The sequence below is a fragment of the Frieseomelitta varia genome, unplaced genomic scaffold (genome assembly GCF_011392965.1).
Source record: "Frieseomelitta varia isolate USP_RPSP 00005682 unplaced genomic scaffold, Fvar_1.2 scaffold_239, whole genome shotgun sequence".
NCBI lineage: Eukaryota > Metazoa > Arthropoda > Insecta > Hymenoptera > Apidae > Frieseomelitta > Frieseomelitta varia.
In genome coordinates this window covers 886,482-913,653 of record NW_025109967.1, presented here as the reverse complement: position 1 = coordinate 913,653, position 27,172 = coordinate 886,482, and the positions used below count along the sequence as shown (strand labels likewise).

Below are 27,172 nucleotides of genomic sequence, written 5' to 3'. Positions count from 1 at the left end.
GGTAGTCTCTGAATGTTTTTTAATTACCGATCCGTTTGCGTTTTTGTTTAGATTATTCTAAATGCGGTGTTTGGCTTTAAAGTCTCCCCCGATAATAAAATGTCCCACACCGTGGAGGGGAATGGTATTATCGAGATTTGGCCTATTTTTGTTTTGGGTGGTACATTTTGTTTTGGCGCGGCGTCGACAAAGAGTGTAGGAGTGATTTTCAGTATTATTGCTATGCACTCTATGTTAGAAGTAAATTGTGGAATGTCTTCAACTGGAATGCTTTTGTGTGTTGCTATGAGTACTCCTCCTCTTGGTTGTTAGCGGTAGTGGGGGATCTACTTGTTTTTTCTGTAGATGTTGTAATTTGAGAGTTTGAATGTATATATGGATGTTAACCAGGTTTCAGTAATAATTGCAATGTCCATATTGTGATCAATAAGGAATTTATGGAATTCTGACTTTGTGCTAATTGCGTACCATAAGCTGAATTTGAGAGATTTTCTCTGGATCATTTTCCAGTTCTTTTACTATTAAAATGCGACTTTTACTCAAGATTATTAGTGCATTTGATGTAGTGTTTAAGGATTAAGGAAATTATTATTAAAAATAGATTTAAATCCGCTGATTTTAATTGGTCGAGTTTGTCCGTGATGTCATGATTGTTTTGTTGTTCTGATGATGAAGGGTTGTGCGGTGGCTTTTGAAGTGTTAAGGCTCTTACGTATGTAAGGCTTTGTTTTAATTCTCGCGTGGGCTGGGTAGTGAGGAAAATATAGAAAGTTTTGCTGGCTGGAAGGATGGGAAAATAATGTGTTGGAGGAAGGATAGGTGAAGGTTATTGTGGTGGCTGGATTTTGTTTGAATACAGGTTTCTCTTGTTTAACCCTCCGACTATTGAAGCATAGAGTCCTGTGCCGGAGTCATTTCTGATCCACGCGGACATTCCACTAATAATATATTCAAATCGCCCGAGTGGCTCACCGACTGTTGTACTAACACAGAGTACTGGTCACTCGAGACCGAGGTCTTCACCGATATTGTACCAACACAGTGACAGACACCCGACTCGTATAGGAACATGTAGGAATAATAAAGTTATATTTATTTATATTTATACATTGACGAGAGACAATCGCTGTATCCTTGCTAGGTCCAATACGTTGCAATTACGTTCAAATTCCTAGTTTTCTAGAACTACATTATCCACAGTTTCTGATATATTATTTTCTTGCATTTCGACTTCGGAATCTTGCATTTGGGATTTAGCGGCACTATTTGATACACTTTCGTTGTCTGATGATTGTTCACTGTCAGGAACGTCTTGTGCATATTGAGCGAGAGAAGACAAAGAAATATTGCTCGTTGGCAATGGGGACATTGCGTCAACAAATAGAAACAACAGAAAAAAGTAATAAAAAGAACAAAAATAATAATTACTTCGATTTACTGCACACATCTTTCCTCTTCAGAGCGTTACCAATAACTGATTCCTTTATCCTTTAGCCTTCGTCACTTCGGCACTTTGGCCGACACGTGTTAGCCACTTGGCGTTCGTGTGTTAGTGCGATCAGGTTTCAGCTACTGACACAAGCAGCTCCCATCATTGTGTGCATTATTGCATTCGAGTAACTCTCAATACGGGTCAAAAATGACTCCGGCACAGTAGGCGGAGGGCTAAGAAAGCTAGAAGGGCAGGATATTTTTAAAAATTCACTGGGTGATCTCCTTTGCAATTTACGCATGCTGGTGAAGTTTCAAGAGTGTTTTTTGCAAATTCTGGAATCGTGAGGCTCAACACACCTAACACAAACTGCCTTTTTGTTACAGTTAATGGAGGTGTGACCGTGAGCTTGACATCGGAACAGCATTGGACAGCTTGTTCGATTCGTATTTTTCCAAATAGATCTTGATGTTTTCTATTTATTTGCGCCATTGATATCCCAAGTGCGAATGTGACTCGGTACATTGGTATCTCAGTACAAAGAATTGGGATTAAACCCTGACTTTTTGTATTATTATGCTTCTTTAAAACTACTGTTTTAAAACTACCGTCGTTGTTTTTTTTTGTGCTAGTCGTAGGTATGGTAAGTATTATGTTTTGATTTTTGCATATGATTTTAAAGTTGTTAAAATCGTTTGGTGAACATAATTTTTAGCTTGTTAGAAACAAATGTAACTTGAAATGTATTTTTATACTTTTCCTTTAGGGCATCCAGAAGTTTGATGTGATTTATGTTTCGATTTATGTGCGAAGGAGATTTTGTGTTTTGGGATTTATGATTTGTGGGTTTAGGTTTGCTGCTGGATTTTCGTGCGTGGTTGTGTTTCTTGTGTGAGATTCTGTGCCAAGTATTTTAGCCGAATCGTTATCTGTGATGAGGCATTCAGCAAAAATGTTGTACCTGTCCTTTAATTGGATATCCGGGTTGATAGAGTCTATCTTCAATTCTGTTTATTTTGGTGACTAGAGGGGCGTGAGTTCGATAGGGAGGGGCTTCTTCTAGAAGCGACAACTTTGAATTTTTCCTCGTTGCGTTTTCGCTTTGTCACCATTGCTCATAAGGAAGTTCTTTCTGCGGTTGCGCAGGCCTGGTTGGTTGTTTCTACCGTGCTCAAGTTGTCCTGATCTGGGTGGTCCAAAGTGAAACTTCCAGTTGTTAAATATTTGTTATTTATTTTATAAAGACACTACGTTTCGCTAACGAATTTTATGTCTCGACGCAATTCTAAATATCTAAATATTTACTAACTAAATATCAATGTACGGCGCGATTGCTATCCTTCAATCGAATCCGAATTATACCTATGCAGTGAGTATTCTGTGCTGTGTCGGCCTATATAGGCCAACCTTATTATGTCCCTCCCTGATCACATGATTGGGAAGGTATTCGTTTTGGACCAAGAATCAGCGTCGAATAAGGTTGGTCCTATAAAATAATATTCACAATTACCTTATGGACCTAACGGTACTATCTAGGGATGCACTGTCCTTCACATTATGTTTTATATGTTAATTGACCTTGACTGTAGGGCCAAGGCTAGAGGAACGCGTTTCCTACGCCCACCCTTGGCCTGAATTTTATTTTTATTTTATATTTATTATGGCGAGGGCCGTTGCGATAAAGAAATTGACCTTACCTTGGAATTGATAGTTAAGTATGACCACAACAAAATTATAGAAAGGACATTGAAAATTATTATCCCTAGCTCGATGAATTTATTTTTCGCATTACAGTTTATGGCCTCCATCGTGTTCCGTAAGACCGAAGAGAGCGTAAGTCAATATCGATCTTATTATGATTTTGTACACGAGTATTTTATTTTTCAGAGATACTTTTGAATTTTAAGTCCATTTACTTCCTTTTTATTGTTAATATGCTTCTTCCAACTGAGTTTATTGTCCAGATGTAATCCTAGGTATCGCAATGACTTTAGAATTGTTACGTTATTAATGGAGAGCGAACGGCATTGTCTTTTCTTTAAAGAAAATGTTATACGAATTGATCTGGTTTCATTGATTTTAATTTTCCATTTGTTAAACCAGTTCTAAAATAAATTTAAGTGATTCTGGAAATAAGAGGACACACTGTTGGAATTTTCGTGACTTAAAATATTACTGTATCACCGACGAGTGTTCCTACATTGTATGAATGTATAAAATATAAATATGAACTAAATTTAGTTGAACTAAATTGAACTCAGAATACTTTCTTATGATATTCCAGTCCTAATTGGCGTGACATTAGAATTTTTATCATTTTTCTGAATCGGCGGTTATTCAGGTACGAATTGATCAGATTATAACAGAAGTTTTTGTTTTATAAAGACCATCGCTACATATTATTGAATATCCGCTTAACATCCAAAAAAATACAGATATATATACAGTATTTTTTCTCGTTCAATGTTTTATTTATTTTCATAGACAACGCAATAGCACTGCTGGATGATCAAGTATTATTACTGAAATTCAAACTAGGATTCAGTTTGATTCTAATAATTGAAAATGAATATTTAGATAAAAGGCTAGAAGATCTTGCTTCAATATCATTACAATTATAGTTTTTAAGTGTCAGAGCGGCGCTAAATATCTTTACATGTGAATAGAATTCACTGTAGTAGTGACAGTTTTTCGCAAATATCTCGAAAACAAAGAGAATTCGACTGGTTACACGTAAAGAAAAAAAATTGTTCAATTATTCATTTAAAAATCGTTGATGTGTAATCAGAATTTTTTCAAGTCAATCGAGCTGCAACGATTGCCGTTAAGTTCGAGTGAAATTCGCAGGTGTGAAGGAACATTAAGTGTGAAAAAAGAGCGAAATGGGATAAAAGAGCGAGAGGAGAAAGAGAAGAGGCCGAGAACGTATCAGAAAGGCACGTGCGTGTCTCAGTTCAGCCAGGTATCGTGTACAACACACAAGCGCCGTGGGATGAGGATCTCGTGCTTTGTGGCTCGGCATCTACGGGCTTATATATACGTATGTGTGCATACTTGGCGTACATCGTACAACAGAGATTTGGCACGGTTGAGAGAGAAGGTAGAAGAAAGCATAGCATAAAGCGAATCTCCTTTCATGCAAAAATCTGACGAGAATACCATGCACGAACAATTGGATGCGTTAATTTTTGTATGCCTTCGAGAGACAACCACGATTTTTTGTCACGTTCGCCGAACGCGAGATTAAGATTGCTAGAGAATGATCGATGATTCTGTTTCATAATCAAGATTCCGAAGAATTCCTTTAACCTTTTCATTACTATGAATAATTTCACAAGTATAGTTTCTCTATACGGGAGATTTAGCCGCAAATATGCACTTTTTAAAAAAAGAAACGTGTGAAGCCTTATAAAATAAACAAAATTATTTAAAAAAAATTTTTTTTTGACGTTAATATTTAAGAAAGTTAAGAAAACAGTTAATGTCTAAGAAACGTTAATATCTAAGAAAGTTAAGAAAACAGTTAATATCTAAGAAAGTTAAGAAAACAGTTGTTTTTTAATTTTTTTTTTTGTTTGTTTTTTGTTTTATTACAAAAGAAGAGATCATAATATATGTGTGTATTACAAACTATAAAAAAATATTCATTAGGATTTTTAAATTTTAAATCAATTTTTGATGCTTGAGTATTAAAATTATGAATTTGTGGATGAAATTTCTTCACAAAACCAAGACTATCTTCTTCGAAATCACTAAAAAATTTTTCTTCACATTCTGATGTACTGAGGAATTTCACTTGTGTTTTGTGGATTGCCTTTTTTCTAACAAAGTTATTAGAATTTATTAATTTGATACTTTTCTCTAATGTTGTAGAGTTGTCCATTTTCGAATTTTCTTTTGTGATATACTAACTTCTTCTTATATTCATAAAAATTTATATTAAGGTATCAAAAATTAATACCAATAAAACAACGAAATGAAAAACGATATGAAAAATATAAGATTTAAAACATATCCAGAAATGCTCTGTTCAAAGAAAAATTTTTTTAAATAAATATCCTTTCTTCTAGTTCCTGCACTGTTTAGCTGTTATTTTGCGATTAATACTATAGTAGAACACAGCGAACATGCGCCGGCGGTGTATTATAATCACCCGTAGTAATGAAAGAGTTAAAAACGAAAATGTATATCTAAAGATCGTTCAACGAGATGAAGCACCAGACGTAAACAAAATATTTACGTGCTAAAGCATATTTTTGCTGATACTGATAGTAATTTGTCAAATTAATTGATTGTTAATTTCAGGGACGTATGTACATATTTGTATCGTCAGTCAAATCAAATGTCAAATCTCAAGCCAAAACAATCCACATCGTTATTCAAAATTCTTGTCTAATTCATAATTATTGCATTATATTTGCATTTCTTATGTTCTAATCCATTATATTTATATTTATATTTGTTGCGCGTTAATCGTGTGAAACAAAATTACATATTGTTACATCATTACTTACTTACAACTTATACACTTACTTGCAAAATTAAAAAGTATAACAGTTTTTAGATTATCATATATCACTGCCAATTTAACTCTATATAGATGATACACAAGGCACATATAAATAGGGCATAAATAAAAAATTATGTTGCAACAAAAAATGTAACATGTAAATTTGCAGACATGAAAAATTTATTTCTTGAAGCGTTGAATGTGGTTATTGAAAAAAAAAAAAAAAAAAAAAATTGGAAACATTGTGTTGAACATGTTATTACAAAGAAATATTGGAAATTAGTCCTCTGTCTCGCCTGAAAGCTATCACGTGCATTTGTTAACATCTGATGTCTTGACTCATTGAACGAACTATAGTTGAACTTATCCCGGTGTCCTGAAGAAAGATGACACAAAACGTCAGTTGCTGCAAGGCGACGAAGCAGACGAGGTTGAAAATAAAAATACCGTATGCAGTATCATATACAGTACTATACATAGTAGTGCCTACTTAAACGTCCACAGTCGTGACCGAGATCAGACGCTTAAGCGGGGAGATATATTCTATGAATTATGCCGAAATATCGGTATCAGGTATCACTCGCTTTGTATTGTGTAAATGTCATATTTCACGCGATTTTCGACACGTCGCACGGTAAAGAAGCGCAAAGTGAAAGTCCCAACTCTAAGAATTGATGGGGATATCGGAAATACCGACGCTTAAGTGGGCAGTATTGTTGCATGTGCTAGAAGAAAAATAATCTAGGTTGTTAGAGATCAATTTACGATAGTACTCAAGTTGTAAGTCTTGCTCAATACTTGCGATCGTCACTTATAGAAGAGATATGTGCGGGTAATTATGAAAGTGGTCAAGAATTTAAAAAAAATGAATTTATCAGTTATTTTGCGTCACATTCCTTTAAAATAAAATAATCTGATGTAATTCCTAAGAAACTGTAAAAATTGAACCGTTAAATAAGTTGATTATTGCATCGTTAAACAGAATTCAGTTAATGTTCATTTTGATAGTGGACTTAGTCAGTTGCACTCTCGTGAACTTGTTATTTATGGAAAAATTAATTATTTTACTAAAATTAATTATTTATTTTAATTATTTTAATTATTTTAATTATTTTAATTATTTTACTTAAAATTAATTATTTTATAAGGTATGCAGAAAAATTATTGCCGATTTTTATTGGTCTTAATAATTATTCTAGGGATTTTTCTGATACAACAACTAATGTATATATACGATACATAACTCAAACAATAAAATACCACGAGATATTCAAACGTCACATTTTGAGCAGTACCTATTTTGATGAATAAATTTATTTAATTTATTTATTTTAAACGAAACTATTTTTAAAAAATGCTCCATATAAAATGCTCTATAAAATTTCTTTAGATGATGCTGAAGTCCATGTTTAGACCTTTTACCCAAAAGAGCCAGGCCAAAAATATACGAAAATATCCACCTAATTTCATTATACACCATTAGAGCAAAAACGAAGAAAATTATAAAGATATTAAGGATATTCACCACCTTACATCCTACCAATTTACTAGAAATATTTCAAATCATTCAAGACTCAAAATCCCATTTCTGAAGGATGAGAAGAAAATTAGAAATGATAAAAATTAATTATTTAGAAACATAATTATAAAATGTGAATTAATAGATTTGATTGAAATATATGACTTAGACCACTTTCATAATCACCGGCACATTTAACGAGATGTTATCTAGCAAACAGTGTTAGGTCTTATCAGTTTATGAACGGTTTAATTTACGTGGAATGTCTGGTCGAGGAATGATGATTTTGTGAACTGACATTGATGAATAAACGTTCGTGGTTGGCTGATGCCCGATGCCACCGTATAAACTATTGCGAGAAATAACATGTATTTTTAGATTCGTATTGTTGCGAGCCACTTACGACATACAGTGGGGTATATTTGGCCTTAAAAGCCTGAAGAAAGTCAATTCTTTTATTAATTTATTAAAGTCAAAAATTTTATTAATAATTATAATGTAGACTAAAAAGTTTTGGTCATTCAAAGTCGTTGAATGAGGAATCAGGCATCAAACTTTTTTGTTCATTTATACATTCATGAATGATTAAATTTAATTGAAAGTCAAGAGATTTCATTTTAATATTTTCCGATATTTATTCCCCTTTACACCATGTTAAAGTCATCGTGCATTCTTTTTTTTAGTATTTTTTTATACTTTTCAAAAAGATTGTGTAATTTCTTACATTATGGGTACTTTTTAAGTAAGTATGTACTATATTTCCGATTTTTACTTTTTTATCACAATTATTTATATTGTGTTATCAATATTTGTAGATAATTAATAATTCAGTAATTTTTTTCATGACTTCATTAACGATTTTATTATATTTCTGTATGAGCCTCGATGTTTTTTTTAGTCTCATTACATTCGGTAGAGCTTTCTGATAATAATCTACCAAAGTTTCCGGATTTTTCCGATTTGAAGTTAATTTAATATTTAAATATAATTTTTATAATTTGGATGAAAATTAGCGATAATAATAGAAACATGTTCTTAAAATATATTTTATCATTAAAAAAATCAAAATCTAAAATATTTTGTGTTAAAATAATAATGTAACATAATTTACATACAAAAATCATTTTTCCTCCAGCTTTTCGGTGTAACGATTTTTCAAGGGTTTCCGATTATCAAGGATAAAAATGTTTACAATGAAAGCTAATTAGTATTGACATTTACAAACTTCAATATATAAAATTAAAAAGAAATTTCTTTTTGACAAAAACTCAAGATCATCTTGGTCTCTTAAATGTTAAAATGTATTTTTGATTTTTCATAATGTTGTAGCTGACGTTAAAATGAATTCAGCGACCTAATTATATTATATAATCTTGAGCATATAACATTAAAATAATTTTTTCCGGCATTCAGACCAAACACCTCGATGAAAAGGTATCATGTTGGCGGCATTGTCCTGGAAGTAACGTCCCGTGAAACAGTAAGACATGAACGCAAACATGGGAATCCTTCACGACCAGTGAATTGTTGTTCAATTTCAATTGAATATTTGGATACTTGTCTTATGAACATTCGAAACACATATCTCGCCTATTGCGGTATACGTTTCTATTTTGTTGCAACATTGCACGATTTTGAGATTCAAAGTTCGGAATCTTCGAGAAAATCACGTTATTTTATTTGTTCTTGCGTGGCCGTGCGTTACGATCGCGCGTAAAGTTATTCGCGCGAGTCGACCGGTTGAAATCCGACACCCAAGTGAAATATCCTGAAATTATGCGGTAATATCTGGCAACGACACACACGGGCTCCTGAGGGTGCGGTGGTAGCTGCGTCACCTGCGAGAAAGGAATAGAGAGCCGCCCTTCGAGGTCTCTGTGCCGGTGCTTTTGCCCCTCTGGTTTCCTCGCCTCCTGTGGTGAACATTTTCATAAACTCTGTCATAAAGCATATCGTATTCTTGCGCTTGTATTCTCGCCGGTAGGCAGACCCAGCCTGATATTAATTACAGCCGAAGAAACGCGTAATCGTTTAAACGAACGCTGTTTGGTCAATGTCGATGATCCGTTTGTTCAGATGCAGAATGTAGCTAGGCTCGGAGAAAAATTATTTTTCGAGCGACGAAGGATCGGTTCACCGAGTTTGAGAGACTGTCGTTCGAAGTCAACATAAACAGCATCTACAAGAACCGTGTTATGAAATGAATTTGTTCGTGGATAAATGAGAGAAAGTATCTCCTATCTCCTTTCGTGGACAATTCCCTCTCGTATGTAAGCATTCAATATAAATGAATATGAGTTTTGTTTCGTGTTCTTCAATTCGTATGGTTTCCATCTCCGGATCTGTAGTCCTCGTTTTTTTATCGCGATTATGCATTATTCAATGGGATTTATTTTTTTTTTTTTTTTTTACAACTTTGACATCGATTCTTAAGTGACGTTCTGTTTTTTATTGCGTCGTTGTAATATTTTATACGAATCGTAATTATTGACTCGGCTCGTGATATAAAAAGCATCGTCATCGGTTTTATGGATACTAAATTCCGGCTAAGAGGAAGAATTCGTTCGAACGACGTAATGAAATGCTGTGTCTAAGACGCTAGTCGACGACAAGACAACGCACTTATGAGATTCTTGGAGTATGAGGGAGCAAAATGTACGTATAGTTGCGGGCGTATTACTAGAGTGCCTGTTAAATATTCTTGCACAACCGCTCTGCTATTATACGTATGTATATATGTTCTATGCTACTTTGTGTATCATTTTTTATTTATGTAAGAACGTTTATTTGTGTAAGAGCCATTTCAACGAAACAACTGTTGAATGTCTCATTTTAGAGAAATTTTAAATGTTCCTTCTTTTCTTAAAATATCCGCTTCTTTTTTTTTTATCAACTCGATGATAAAAAATGAGACAAGCAAGAGAAAAATAACAGCGTAAGATCCTGAGACCCTGAATCATTTCCAACTTTTATGCGAGTTCTTTTTCCCTTCGAACACAGGACTGCAAGTCCACGAACGAGAATCTTGGGTAACGGGCAGAAAAACGACGAGAAAAGTAGTTGTCGGCAAGCGTTAACGTCTTCTCGGTCAGTGGTTCGACCGACCCTTAAGAGGAAACCATTTTCCAGCAACGAAATTGTCTGATCCGATCGGATAAAGTGTTAAGGCCTAATATCTTCCGAAACATTCCACACGAAGAACAGAAATCATATCGTTTCTCCCTCCTATTTACGAAGCATTACGTAAGCACAAAGGACTTTTTTTCAAAGATAGAAAAAGAATCGTCTATTTTCTTCAGATTGTTCCGAGATTGTTAAAAATTAATCTATTTTTCTTAAACTAGAAAAAAAGATAGGACATGAGAAAGAATGAATGGAGTGAGAATATAATAAATATAAGGAGAAATGAAAATGAATGGGAAGAGAATGATAAATGACAGATGACAAAATAAAGAAACAAAGAAGTGATGAAAGAATCAATAAAAATGAGGAAGAGAAAGGATGAGAATGAAATGGTAGGGAGAGAAATTCTTTGGAGATAAGGAAACGAGAATTTCAGAAACGTTTCAGTGAAAAATTTATCGTGACTGCGTCATTCAGATGAGTCTGCTTGGTTTTGCATGGTTTCGACTATTAGAATAGGGACTGATGACGATGAAACACATTCTAAGTCACGTGACGCATCAAATTTATCTAAAATCAAGGTTCGAATGTTGGTTAACTTTACCTCAATGTTCCTGTCGCGATAGAATTTGAAGATACGATACGATTAGAATTTCAGCAGATTTTTCTCTGTAATCTTGTACTCGAACGCTTTTTTTGGTAAAGGAAATTGCTACGTTTTGAGTAGCGTCAAAGCAAAACGGTGTTCTCCTCTTTAGCCGTGATTAAATTGCCGTGTAATTAATTGAGGAATCTCGTAGTTGAAACGACACGACAGGAGACCAAGGCATTTCTCGCCTAGAATCAGCTACGCTGTCGCGCCGTTTCTCTTTGTCTTGCTCTTAACCGCTGTCGCTCAGGCATTCGCCTGATCTATTTCGATCCGTCGTTCCATCATCTCGAGGCTAAAATGTCGATCGAATTATATTACGGCTTGTAGGCCGAGGATGCCTACATCGTCGCCCCTCGCGTTCCCTTTTACGAAAAGCCTATTGCCTATTGCATATGAATATAAGTGTATTATGATAATATGACGCCTAGGGTGGCGCCTCTTCTGGTTCGCTGCTAGGGGCTGGAAACGCAGCGTTCCGGGCTTAGGAAGAAGGAAAGTCATTTTTACAAGATGCGTATGGATGAAAATCCTGATAGGTATTGGAATGTACGGCACGCTGTCTCGAGGAGATTGAGCAAAATAAGCGTCGATGTGTATATAATATATATATATTATCTGAGCACATACTTAACGTAAAATATATCCGCGTTCGTAAGAAGAGTGTGCTTGCGTCGAATGTGTATGTGGAAAGGAAACTATGGATGTGAAAAGAGACTCGTAAAGGGAGATATATAAAACTGGTGACTCGAGCCACGATAAATGAATTAAAGGATAAGTTAATAATTGAAATGGGAAGATTACACGACAGTAAACGCTAGATTTAACGTAACACGATGTTGTTACGTGCATTTTTTTCTTGCGTCGAGTCGGTTGGAGAAGAAGAAGAAAGGAAAAGAAAGAAAAAGATCGGTCGAATTATTGGTTGGGTTGCAATACGGATCAGCGCCAGGTATTAATTTAATTTTCACGTTGCGTCAGATACGAGACGAATCAATGGCGAATAATCGTAGGGATTGTTTACCTTGACCATGGAAAGCGATTGTTCGTCAGCCGACAAGTCATTAAACAATAATCCACGCCTCGATCATGATCTATATTTATCCCGGTGGCTCCGACTGGATTTGTCCGTCAATTAACGACCCGCGCCTTAATTAACGCCGGCTCCATGAGACGCCCTCATTTTGTTCAGATAAAATATCAAAGGATGCTATCCGAGGCTCAGGCGGCGACTTCGGAAAAAGAGAGAGCTCTTTAACTCTCTTTACTCCGAACAAGAGAGAGTAGATTTCGCGTAATCTACCGGGTCGGCAGCAGGAGGAATAAATTATCTCGCTGCGACAATCTGACGTTTCGCGAAACAAACATGTCGCGGCAATTGTAAGAGGCAAGTAGACTTCGACTTGAAGTAGACTCAGGGACAATATGCAGATAAAAGAAAAAGGGATTGCTGCCCGATGTCCTCCGCTAATGGAATAAATAATACGGAGAACGGAGAACAGTTGCCTTAACTGCTCCATTGTGTTGGCTGGACTTGGCAGGAATCGAATTAATCGTTTTATTACGTCCCCGAGCGGTCTTCGGCCGTTTCGAGAGAAGATCGAGGGAGAAACAGGATCTCCCAGATCGGTCAGAAAACGGCATCGAGCTTTAACTTTAATTACAGTTGAAACGACAACTCACGATGTTCGTCAAAAAGTTGTCGGCTTGGAGAGGATTCCACCGGTGCTGTGGTGGTGCATTTCCATATGTTGAAACAATCAGCTAAGCCCGGAGTGATTTTAAGTTTAATTTCAAGCAGAGTGATTCCCGAACAAAGTTTATATAAAAAATAAACTTAATAATAATAATAATAATAATAATAATAAAGTTTCTTGCAAGGAGGGAGAACATTTTGCGAGCATCCTAACACGTGTATCAGGATCACGTGTATCGATCTAAACTTACATTAGTATGGGGTGTGGGTGGTAAACGTGATCGAAGCTGCAAGAACTGTTGCGGTCGGGTGTCTGGCGAACGCGTTTCGAAGCAAGCAGCAGGGTAAATCAATGGCCATTAGTTGGATAGCGAAGTTTTTACTAGGGTCGGTCGGCTAGCCATCAGGCCAGGCGTTGCTTCGGCTACTGGCTCAGCGGAGAACAATGGGTCACAAATCACCGCTGGAACCAGCTAAATCTCATTTCGTGAATTCTCGAACGGCCACGTACGTAAGTCCTAACGATACGTGAAATAAAAGAAGCGGTTCCTTCGTTTCGTCTCCGTTCAGTCTCGCACCGCTTTTTTCTCTGCTTCTGCGGTCGAATCAGAAGAATCAATCGGAATGAATAAATTCAATGGTTCTTTTGTGCCCGCTACGATCGATTTCTTTCTTCCCTGGTTCGATCGCGGCGTAGATCGAAAGGAAGACACGGTGATAAAACGAAGCGAAGCGAACGTTACCGATGGTTTTATTATCGCGCGGATATTGTTGCACCTATATTCGTTTCTGGTACGCTCGCAACGAGCCTGAGAATTACGTTTTTTTTTTTCAACGTATTCAGAGTTTTTCTTCGGCTATTTGTTCTTCGACTTACGACTAACGAAGCATACGATTTTCTGGATCGAGGATGCTACTCTGTGATCAGGAATAAACGTCGCGCGTTGTCCAACTTTACTGCTCGTGGCTGGTAATATAGCAAAATGATCTCTGCTCGAGCAGAAAGACAGAGAACGAGCTTGGAAAGGACAAGGAAGAGAGTTGTTGGAAACTGTTTACGGGGAAGACCGCTGCAAAAAAAATATCTCGGCCGTAAAAAGAATTTCGTAAAAAGAATTTCAACAAAGCCAGGGATGAGGCTGCGAGTAGGGAAGAAATATAACGCAGCCGGGAATGGTAGAAGGTACAAGATAAAAAAGGAATGGGATATCCTGGACGATCATCGTTATCATCGTTATCATCGATGGGCAACGATGTGGCTACCGACCACAGTGGCTCGAGTACCTGTGTACAGATGAGAGAGCACGATATTACAGATATTTGCTCGGATATTACAGATATTTCTTCCAAAAACGAACGAAAAGAAAAAAAGGCAAGCGATACAGTAGAGAGAAGAAGTGAGTGAGTAGGGAAGGCTGGAGAAAGCCACTTTTAAGGGGAAAAGAGGTGACGTTGCAGCAGCCCAGGGGTTTCTGCTGTGCTGATACGATGTGATAGTCCATTTGTCATTCGTCGCACTCACCTTACACTTCATCCCTTCGTTTAGTTTTCATTCGGAGTCTTTACCTCCTTGTCATGTAACCACCACGTGACGCAATCTGCCATGCGAAGGGAAAAAAGAGTTTGAAAGTAGGTGATATTTTCTCGATGCGAAAAACTGTGCGTGTCGACGACATCATCCGACGATTAGAGAGCGACAAATGCCATAACGTTATTCCACTGGTATTAAGAATTGGATATACCGGTGTTCATCGAACGACGGAATATGCTGGTCTCTGATACGTATACGCGAAACGTTAAAGCGTCTGAGGAACACTAATGTCGAGCTATTTCTATCGTGATTTACGCTGGTGGATTCGTGCTGGTTCGCGCGATGAATACATCACTGATACGAGATGATGAGGGGGAGGTAGAAAGAAGGATATAGTACATATTACGTATGTTTGACGACTGGATTCGATCGTATCGCATAATCGAGCACGGTTCGTCCAATGGTAGATCGGTATCGCGGTTCTTAACGGATTTACGACCCGTCTTATCTCACAAAGGTACCGACGACCACGCACTGCGAAAGCACTCGCGGATGTTATCGTTTAACGATTTCGTTCTGGACTTTAATCGGGTTCAATGGCAACGATTGTCCGGCTACGGCTATGAAAAGCCAGCGCACAATCAATCGCCGGAAACGATATCATTTAGATATATTCGATTGGCAGTGTCCGATCCGATCTTTTCTCCTCCGTTACGGTCGGAAAAAATAGCGTGAACGTGTTCAGATTCAAGTTCCAAGTCTATAACGTAAGAGTACGAAGAGTATTCGTTATGCTCCGTTATCCCAAGAAACTTAGAACGAAGAGTCGTTTAATCAGCTCCCACGTGTTGGATTTACCAGGTTTACAAGCATATATCGATTGTTATTCGCTTGTACGCTAGAGGGTTAAATACTCTCTTCTTGGAAGTCTTAATTTTTGTGCCAGCGTTTCGCAGAACTCGATAGCGTCGTGTCGCGTCAAATTCAAATTCTTCAAACAGCAAATTAAGTTTGTTACATCAGTGCGCAGCATCGAAGGAATTTTTCGAAACCGCGAGAAGATCGACTGATCTGGAACGAAACAGGCGAGACGTTCCACGGGAAGCGAACAAAACCGATGGAAGAAAGTTGTCTCGTTAAGCGTATAATAGCTGACATCGGGAAACTGTGAACGAGCTCCGAGAGGGAGTCGCGAGATCACGGTGGAATCGTGGATCGACCTCGGGATGGTGCGCGATATCGTTTGAATCGACTTGCATGGCGTTCTTCTCTCACGACCAAGAGAAGGTTCCTCAATGCAGATCTTGCGGTTCAAAACTGCGCATTATCAAGCATTACACGGCGTACTAGCGCACGGTGCCTCGCGTAATCGACGGATCGTTTACGCGAATGTGCCGGCAGGCTTGATTAATACGCTTACCACGAGCTGGGTTGGAAGCTAGCGAGGTGCTGGTTCCGCAATAGACGAGACTAGCAACGGTGCTGCATCGAATAGGCTGCGCCGATTTACATATCGCGCAGGTCGGATTGTCTCGAAACATTTGCTTGCATGGGCTCGAATTACCGCGAAAACCGAGAATGGTTGGCTGCTTGTTCGTCGTGAAACGCATTGGCGTAGCCTATTCTCCACGGCTGGGAGATGCTTCGATAATACGCATGCTGCCTGCTACCTTCGTGCACGGTACATTTATATGTAAGTATATCGAACCGTTACTGCGGAATTTCATCTCCGTTTCTTCGTTAAATGAAGCGTCCGATTAAAAAAGAATGTTAGTAAATAGCTTGTTGTTTTGGCTGCAAATATTCGTATAAGTAGTCGGTTGACGATCGTGAATTAGCGCACGTACCGATGCAACTCGGTAATGAAACGAGTCGGTTCCAGTGTAATTCCCCCGTAAAGAACACGCGATACAACACCGGGTTCGGAATGGCAATGAAGCTTGCACGGTAGCCGCGCGCTAGCGTGACGCGAAGATTGCACGTGGCTCGCGACTCGCGATTCGCTCCAAGGGAAACAGATTTTTCACTGTCAACGTTCGTCTACGGGGCCATTAGCTGGCGAGCCGATCGTACGTTATGAACGTAACTGCTAACTTCGATGCTTGTCGCGCCTCCCTTGGAAACAACCGGTTAACTGGATATGTTTCTGAAACTTGGAAAGAGCTGTATAGAATCAAAGAATCGTCGATTTTATACCCACTTAAATATCCCACGGATTTAACTTTCGCACCAGCTTGCTTTTAACGGCAATCATTGTTTTATCAGCATGAAAATGGTTTGAACGTTACCAAGAAAATCCTTTTTGTTTCTCCATTTTTGACGTTGGTTAAGACATCAATTGAAAATATTTTTTTATACGATACTTTGTATGTTACACAGAAAATATAAATTGATAGTGGATAAGTTTTGACAAAAAAAGAGAAAAAAAAGGTTGTTGTATCGAAAAAAAAAAAAAAAAAAAAAAATCGTTATTCTTCAATTCTTCCTGAAATATCAATCAGCGTTTATAGATTCCCTACGTATCGAAATCACCGTAAAATCTGCCCCGTAAAGTGGTGCTGCCTGCGCTCACCTGCTGTGTTAGTGCCTGCCTGTTGCTTTAACGACGCTGCGCTGACAGGTAGTGAACGAGAATACCCGTTAAACTATCGAGTTTATCGTGCAGAAGATCATAAAATCTGGCAGGGAAATATTCTCAGGGATTTCAGATTCGATTGCACGGTCCGACAGTATGAATTATAATCGAGCCTGAAAATTTATCCGGGCTCTCTTTTTATCATTATTCTTCCAGCCCGGAAACAAAACGATAGCCAACGTGCTTTTATCGATGTCAACGTTCGGCCGAATTTTTCAGTTAGAAAGCCTTTTTTGCTCGACTACCGAGCGACGATTTGTTATTTTGAGCGAACGAGAGGACAAAAACGAGACGAAATTTCATCCAGAAACGCGTGAATTCCCGTGAGAAAGTTCTACGTCTGACACGTAGGAGAACACACCTGTGGTAACCGTGGACGATGAAAATGCACGCTGTTGGTCGAGATTTACTGTTGGTTGCGGGTTTGCAAACCCTATAAAGACCTATGTAACCCAAAAGATTATCTAAAAGAACGACGGTCCATTGCACCATCTTTTCTCCACCAGAGTCCACTGTCCCGCAATCGCGCATCTCCGATCGCATATGGCTACCCTTTCTTGTCGTATTATTAAATCCCACACTGATTTCTGCTGGTTGGATTCATCAAAAGTAGAAAAAAAAAGAAAAAAAATTGGAAAACTGGACATTACCTAAATTTAAGCCAGTTGGACTAATTGTAAATAATACGTATTACTCGTGTAGAGATGGACATGCTTTTAGAAGAAAATAATTAGCGCATATACGAAGAGCTGAAATTGACGAGTGGCAAAAAATGATTTCGTAGGTTGCTGCGAAATGTAGGAAGCCTACAACAAACGTACAAACTTTAAAACATCGAGATCAAGTTGTTGTCAAAGTGAGTTCATATCAATTGACAGCCTCATTGCGAAATAGTTATTTGGTCGTTTCGAAGTCGCGCAATGTTTTTGATGTCGCGAAACTTGAAAAGCTTTACTCTTGAAGAACCGTCGACGATAAGGTTGCTCGAAGGCGGTGTCGTGTCGCGTCGATCTGTGAAAGGGTCGATAATTTCGTCGGTTCTAGGCATCTCGAGTGTAATTTAACGGAGGACCCAGAGCAGCAGCTGCGTCCCGACGGTGGCGGACATGGGACCGCAGTCACAATAAACTCTCATAATTCACTTATGCGATATCCTAGCAGCGTATGAAGCTGTAGCATCGGTAAATGCCAGAGAAATTGAATGCAAGTGCCCGTTTCGTATATTCATTTGTATACGCACGTATACGATTATTCATACCTGACTATTGTACGTGCTCAACGCGGGATCTATCGTTCGTGGTAATATTCATATGGATGGACGACAGATGGAGATTTCGATACATTGTGCGCGGCTAGTCGGCAGAATAATGGGTTTTATAAGCGTAAAATTCCTCTTAACGAAAGAAAAATCATGATGAAAGTTCGTCAAACTCTTGGCAAATTATTGGAATTATTAATTCTATTAATAGAATATTAGAAAACATTATATTTGCTTGTATGGAATACGAGTTAATTCATTTAATTTATTTCCTTATCATCTCGAAAAATCGAGATGATAAGGAAATCATCTTGAAATTTAATCCTCCGAGTACTGTGCCGAGGTCATTTTAGACTCGCTGGATTCAGGCTACGTACACAGACATAGGCTCCCCACCATCGCGTTAGTTCCTTATAGCAAGAGTCCTATTCCTATTACAGCCGGTTGTGACGACCCAGATGTGACGACCATCGACAGGTATAATAAACTACTACGAAGAACGAGGATACACCGACATACCTTTTTTGAATATCTTTCTCCTTTGTACATTTTCAGTATAGTCATTTTTTCATCCTTTCTTTGTAATTGCTAAAACACAGCAGTAATAACCATACCCTTTTTCTGGAAATATTTAACGATAAATAGGAAAATATAGCCTATATAAGTTTATATAGTTTCTACTCGCCAGTCTGCTTTAGACAGCATCCGAACAAAGTAGAGGCGCTCTACTCACTCGGCAACAGTTATCATTGTTATTTTCATTGTTTTTATTTGTTATTTGTTTATTTGTTTGATATGTCCGTGCAACAAGCAAACGAACCTTCTGCTTTTTCTCTTGTGGAAGATTATCACAATGATGTTGAATAAATATTATTTTTTTATAAACCACGATACTGTTATATTTTTCTATATACATCTAAAATCCGAACATTACACACAATACGCACGTATAGCGATAAATGTTCAACCCTCAGCGTATTGGTGTAATGTTCGTGAGGACCTCGAGTCTCGAGCGACCGTCAACGTGTTGGTATATACACGTGAGCTCGACCCTCGAGCAATCGTAAATGCATCTGATTAGTGGAATATCCGTGTGCGTCAGAAATGACCCTGGCACAGGACTGCGCGCTTCAGTACTCGGAAGGTTAATTAAAATTTAATTTGTCTACAATGTAGGTTATTTATTTAAAATTTGGTTTCTATTATAGCGAGTACAAAAAGTATGAATACGTCATTACATTTATTAGAATTGACATATTAATTAATTGAGTAGAGCTTGGTTTATATGAACTTGTCAACAAACAAATTGTATCGAGAAATTGGCTAGGCGATGAGTGTACATGAAAAAATAGCTCGAAGAAACGAGTGTAAGTTCAGATTTTATTCTCGAGATTGTCAAATTTCGTTTGACAATCAAGATGTATCAAGTGAATTTGGTTAATTCCGGATTAGACAAGAGAAAACAATTAAAGATTTGGGGTAAAATTTTATTGTACGATGCCCTATTTCTGAAAAAATTCAACTCCATGTGCATTAGGCTAATTCTTGTTCTTTACTAATTGAATATATTTGCCGCTAGTCCGTTGTACTATAGTTTTCGGTACGATCTGTATAATAGAATTCTGTTTGTATGGACTCCATACAAATTATTTGAACTAAATTTTAGTCCTATTACTAACTCTAATTATATAAACTATTTGTCCGCCAATAAATTTATATGTGTAAATAAAGTTATCTATAGAAATGCACAGATGAATGATGAACCGATTCGGTTCACGTAATATGAATTCACATTTAGATAAGTAGACTCGAAGTTAATCAGGCACTGAGTAAAAATTCCATTCCAGCAGAATTTTATCATAACGACGTATCGACGTATGTTTCGTATCGTATATGAATAATTCATAATTCGTATCACTTAGTAGCATTTTTACACGATTACAAAAACTTGATATATATTCTGAAAACGAAATACAAAACCTGATACAAATATATTTTATTGAAAACGAAGGATATGTGCCAGCATCTCTTCTGGACATTCCACATTTGCACATTTGTTTACTTTGCGGCTACTAAATTTTTCTCTTACATAGTACGAAAGGGAATAGTTACTTGTCGCTGTCGCGTCCAGAATCCCAAGAGATTACTGGAAGGTGACACAGTTAATCAAAATTCCGGATGAAACTAATCAACGTATCACGAACGATAACCATGTGGAACGTAATGATCCGGCGGTGATACGATCCGTATTGTTGTCGGTCTCCTAATTGCGAACTGTTTCAGCGTGCAATAGGCGCGACGTGCAATCTGGCAGCGACGATGGTCGGTGACGGTGGTGATGGTATGGCATGGCGCTGGCACAATAGATTCGGTTTGATGCATTGCCGGAGCGCAGGAGACCGTTAATTTCGTGTCCTCGTGGCCCACCGCGCCGATTGCTCGGCCGATTCTCCGTCAAACGTCGTTCGCGTTAATAATTCATCCAAGTAAATAATAGCGTTTGCCAAGATAGACCGGAGAATCCCACCAACCACCAGTTTGTCACCACTGCTCAGATTCCAGAACATCGACCTATTTCTCTCGTTGATACGTTTATCTCATTCATACGCCCAACCATCTTACGCGTATCCATCTCTGTGTACTTGTAACGATCGAAAATGATTGATAAAAAAGGAAAGTACGCCATGTTGGTTCGAAAAACGGCATATATTTGAGATAAATGATTATTTCTGGAAGAATTTGAACGGTCATATGCAGAGTTGGTTAACTAATTTTCGGCAATTCGAAAGGAGTAGAGAGAGGGGGCGGATGTGACAAAGTAGGAACTAGAATTGCATTTTGGAACGTGATTCCAGCTCGGTGATGCGAAACTTAGATGACGCGAGACTGTACAGTTTCCTGAAATACGTGTTTACTTTCGAGGAAATTACCGTACCGCGTAATAGAGGGTCTCTTTATATGGTTAAGACCGGTTTAATTACAAACGTGATTTACACGCCAGCTTGTCTCATATTTATGTTAATATGTTGGCCGTTTGTTCACGCGCGCCGGTGGGTCCGTCTTGTCTGAGAAATGTAACCAATCGCTGTCATCGAGCATAATCACGCCCACGCTACGGTCCGCTCGTGTGGCCGATACGGTTCCCATAAACGTTAGACGATGCTCACGCTTCTGCGTTTGTTTCAGAAACAATGCAAACGTTGACGACGTCCTCCCAGTCGTGGTGCCTGCTCAGAGGAAAGAGCCCCACGAAAACATCGCCCGGATAGCGAAGCGATATTTCGACGATAATATGCAGCAGGCGTGGATCAATCCTCGTCTATTATCGATGGTGAGTGAATATAAACGTTACCGCGTTAGACGATGTATGTATGTACATTCTCATGTTCCTGTCGTAGCAAATCTATTATGCCACATATGCCCGCTCAGCTGTAATTTCAAACGAACAACAAATTAATTCAGTTACGGGAAATGTGCCGCAAACGTCGACAAGTTTCTGCGATTAATTTTCCACTCGCGGAAACTATCGAACAAGTGTAGAAATGGAATTGCAAACTTTTAATGATTTTCTCGGGGAAAACTTGCTTTTTCTTTGAAATTCTCTCGATTCAATAAAGATTCCTTCCTTTCCCTCTACTGGCGCAGTGCTTCGTTTACCAATCTAGAGAGCTTACGCCGCAAATTCTCTATCTCTATAGGCCGTTCAGAGCATTTAAAAGCAATCGCACGGATAGATATTGAGAAATAACATAAGTAAAGTGCTTGAAATATCGTGCTACGACTAAACCTTATCGATAACCGCTCGAGTGGACAAAGATGGTTTTTATTAAAATCCACCGATTGGACCGGTCGATTTACGCCTCGAACTGGTCTAAGGGATTAATATGTACATACGCGCCGTTAGAGATGTTTAATCACGAACACCTTGTAACGAATTCTTTGCTCGTTATTTTACTTTCACGCTCTTTCTTTCCAAACAACGCTTTGGCTGTTCTGGTTGTGATTCGAAAATTCACGATAGAAAATTTACCAGTTGCCATTTAACAGACGCGTTGGAATTTTCATCGGACTGATTCGCGAACTGTTATTGAAATTCCGCTTCGTCTGTTTCGCTTTGTACGCGATATATTCGAATGACAGGACACTGCAGCGGACGGTACAGTTACCTGCGGAGAAGTAGAACAAATGGACGAGTCATTAAACAAGCCAATAACAAACTCGCGATTCATATAACCCTTCGTTACGTCCGCGGCTGTTATTAGTCCGTACGGACCAACAATCATCGCTGTGTCATGTATGACGCGACGAGTTGTTTCGTAACGTTAAGACCTAACTGAGTCGTTGCTTTCTTTTTCTTTCTACTTTCTCTCCAGATCTTCTCAGTCCTTTCTTCTTCTCCTTCTTCTTTTTCGTATTCGGTCACGGATTTCTCCTTTGCCACGATCTTACGTAACATCTTCGATGTGCTTCTCTGTGCTTCTCTGTGCTTGGCCCAGTCGATAATTCGACTTACCAGCTCGTACACCTGTATACATCTCAGCATACAGTGACGTAATCAACTGTATTCGTTATTGTCTTCCGCGTCTATTCTAGGATTTTTTATTGGCAACTTTATCCGAAGCCAGTTAAATCTTAATTCATTTTATTTCGCCTGATGTCGACGATTCTGATAATCGATCAAATTTGCAAGGATTCTACTATTCGTAGATCTGACTGTCGTTTCATGTCATCTGCACTTGGCACGACGGTAGTAGAGAATTAAAGATACATACGGAGAATCATGTGTAAATTCGATAACAAAAATAACAAAAGTATCGCGAAAAGTATTGTTGGTAAAAAACAATGTTCACTCGCACGTCACATCTTTAGGAACAAAGTTGCAACTTACGAGAAGCGACGTATGTATCTCAACGGACGATATTTCAGGCAGTGACGAGCGGTGACAGGTGACGAGCTATACACGAAATAATGTATATTAGCATGTGCCATGATATCTGTGCATCAGCGGTATATCGCGTATTTGTCAAATCAGTTAAAAGGCAACAATCCATGTACGCCAGCAAAATGTGGCCGTCTCGCAGTTACGCTACTGTCGTCACACTTGTGTACGCGTGCGTGCTTACCAGCCCCGACAAGATTTACCGATCATTCCACGTTACTTATTGCTGCCGGCTTTATTAGCATAATCGGCCACTAGAAGCATAGATTATCTCATGAAACCGGATCATCGTTCGATCGACAATTCGATCGTCCAGGACGAGTTTTGAAGCATACGTGACCGGTAGTCTACTTCCGTCAGCGATAGCTTACACGATAAAACAAGATCTTAAATGAAGACCAATTTATCGAATGATATTTAGGCTATAAGCAGTATTTCATTGATATATAAGAAGCTAAGAAATATTCAACTCGAATGCAAAACTATCGATTGGACCTTGTAGGGGCTCTATGTAGGTTGTTGAGCAAAAACAAACTAAACTTTGTGTGTTATTTCACATTGGTATTTATTGTCTGCAACATGTCGCGGCATGCGTGGCAAGAGTTGATGCAGGAAACGCCCTAGGTTCGCGAGTTGGCCGAACTAAGATGTCCCAACTATTGTCACGAGCGCGTCGAAGTCGGTCTTTATATGAGACCAACTCTTTGTACTATTCTCAGTCACGCGGGAAGATCTATTTTCGACAAAAACCGTGGGTAAAATTCTTTTCAAAGGTAATTTTCACAATTACTTTGGTCTAACGATACTGTCCGGAGATCTCTGCCTCTCTTTCTCTCACACGTTTACAACGTTGCCTAGGTAGTGTTCCCTACACGATCATTTATCGACAATTAGATACTTCATCTTTCAAAAGTATTTTTTTAATTTAGTATCTATCGCTTTTTTCAAGTTTTAGAAACAAATTTACTCTGAGCTATCAATTATCCTTTAGTCTGAAATACCTGTTACCTTGTGGTTATCCAATGGTCGTCACTAGTGATCATTTTCTCGGAAATTGTTCCTGTCCAGAATATGCTATTACTTTGTCGTGGACGTTGTTCGATCTGCGGTCTTCCAGCGGTCGCTACACTTCCTTCATAATTGACCTTGCTTCAGCTTCCGATTTCAAATTATTGTCGAGGATAACGTCCTCCATTTTATCTATTGGTACACGCACGAATTACACATGATAAATAACGCGTATAATTTGCTATTTCGTGACAAGATGTTTCGTGTTGGTTGTAACCGGTTCTAAATTTCCAATGACTTTTTTTCCCCTTTCTTCTGTAATCAATAGACAATGATTTTCAAGAGAATTTTCAATTCGTTTTATGCAAAATATATTCGATGGTTCAGTGCTTGAACAAGATTAGATATTTCAATTTGTGCCTCGATTAGAATTATTTCGCACGCGAGGGAAATCAAGGTGTTAAACAAATAAATTATGAATCAACCATTATCGTTGAGCACGACAGTTGAAAAGAGAAAGAGGAGAGGGAGAACGATGAATACTATTTGTTGGAACGATTAATGGCGCAAACAAGAAAAGTTAATTAAGAAACGAATGAAGCAAGATTCATTCACAGTCTCATCAGCCATTTTACTAATAATTTTGGAAATTCAGAGAATTAGAAGAAGGTGCAGGAAACAAACGTGCATGTGGTACCGTGTCTATACTTGCTTACGTGTATCTTACGGATAGATGTACGTATACACAACGGAATCGTCTATCTCGACGCGATTCCCCGAGTACCCCGCACTCAGTTCCTTTAATAACAATAATAATAAGAAGGGATGGAGGCCCGTTTTAATCAGAGGGTCTGCCTGCCTGACGTGATTAACTCGAAGAGCTCTGGGAAGACGAACAGAAAGCGGCGGAAGGGCGAAGTGGGATGAAAAAGGGGGAAAGATGCGGGGTGGCTGCTGTCATTTTCGGTGTTTATCGTATCAGCGAGCCGAGAGGGGCTTGATTTCGTCACCTCTGCGCAGGAAGATGGGGTTAAATCTTGGATTTTACGGCCGATTTGTACCTCCTTCCAACTTGCTTTTTTTTCTATCTCTTTTTTTTTTCGGTGTTGCCATCAAGCGACCACCACCGTTTGCGCCGATCTACCCTTCGCTGTTACTCAACCGTTCGAGCGTAGAAAATGCCTTCCTCTCCTCTCCTCTCCTCTCCCCTCCCCTCCCCTCCTTTCCTTTACCGATCTTATTTTTGTTGTAGCCATTTCTCAGCCGACAGCGGATAGCACAATTTTATTACGTAATATTAATGTACAGTTGTTTGCTTCATCGGGACGGTCATAAATCAAGGTTGTGCGACGGCGGTGAATAATAAAGGAAAACGCGGGTAATTAAGTGTTATCCGAGTAAATTATTTCTCGGGCAATCGATCGACGTGTCGTTAGTTGAAATCTTCTCGTGATATTTTCCAAGAATATGGTCGACGTGTGGCGTGACACAGACGGTATCGACGGCAAATCTACACAAAAACGCGTAATAACCTTGGTCGCGTGTATTGTCCGTGATTTTACCGTGAATAATTTAAAAAAGAAGACTCAAAGATGAATGCTATTATGTGTGCTATTCAAAACGAGCAGAGAGAACCTCCTCGAAGCTACAGAGAAGGATTTTACTTCGGAGACGTCGCTCTTCTTTCCGGAATTAAAGTCATGTCTATGGAGTCCCGACATTGAGAACGTCTCCGCTATTTCTCTTCCCAGACCCCCACCGTTGCTTTACGTCCCACGCTTTACGTTGGACGTCTAATTAACAAGGTTTTCCCGAGGGTTTTTAAGGCGTCTCGTGCTGCCGACCAAGTAGTAAATACCGTCGCATGGCAATCGATTTGTTTCGCTATGTTTCCTTCTCGCTTATTCTCTCTCTCTCTCTCTCTCTCTCTCTCTCTCTCTCTCTCTCTTTCATTTATTTACTCACTCACTCCCATCTTATCGAACACTCTTCCCAAATCTTCCATTATGTTCAGTGAATTTTACGATAGAACACCTTTTCGATATTTCTCCCGGCCGTGATTCTATGCAGTCAGATCGGAGAACCCCGAACCTCGATGGTGCGGAAGAAACTGGTTTCTTCCGAGTCGAAAGAATTCGCCGAGTCACCCTGTACAGAAATTATTACACCGGGGTGCGATGACTTCTTAAGTAGTATCGCGCCTTCGTGTTCTCGCTATTTTCGTAGCAAGACGCTCTGTGACTTCCGAGCTCGATGAATATTTCTGAATATTTCTACGCCGGAGATTTCATAGCTCTTTTTCTCCCCCCCCCTCTCTCTCTCTCTCTCTTCTTTCTGTGTATCTTTGTGAAAACTTATTCTTCTTCTTATTATTATTATCATTATCCTTCTCCTTTCTTTAAAATTAGTTTTATTTAGAAAAGAAACGTGTTTTCTCGAAGCAGTAATGTCCGTAGAGAAACAATTACGAAGAGATTAATTGTAAGATTTAGAATGAAATTCGTACTCGGAAGTGCTGCGTATCGATCTTCGCGGAGCGCCAAGTTGAAGGTTACGAAAGCAAAGCTACGTAGACGCGTTGGGGACAGATAAGGGAAGAGGGATAGAAGGCTGGTTTAATATTCTGCTTTGTTCGCTTCATTAGCGCAGCACAAAAGTGGCTTAAAATAATTGAGTCTACGCCGAGTATAATAGCCATTCTGATATCCCATTGTGAGTTAGCTCGGACTCTTGATTCACAGCGTTATCAATGCCTGCTTATTTCCTTCATTGTAATTGCGCACACCTTTTGTTTTTGTTTAATTTTTCAGACCCTCCGACCTATCTTTCGACCATCTCGACGCTCCTCGTATAAGTCCTTGGCACTCGTCTT

The 27,172-nt window shown here is 38.7% G+C and overlaps 1 protein-coding gene across 4 annotated transcripts in view; it reads left to right on the top strand.

Annotated features, from left to right (window-relative positions):
- Window positions 1-27,172, top strand: part of LOC122527920 — a 309,050-nt gene that overhangs the window by 71,323 nt on the left and 210,555 nt on the right. For all 4 annotated transcript variants that reach the window (XM_043652506.1, XM_043652505.1, XM_043652508.1 and 1 more), the window contains one exon: window positions 21,540-21,684. In XM_043652506.1, the coding sequence (XP_043508441.1) occupies window positions 21,540-21,684 (145 nt within the window). The remainder of the gene's footprint in view (window positions 1-21,539; window positions 21,685-27,172) is intronic.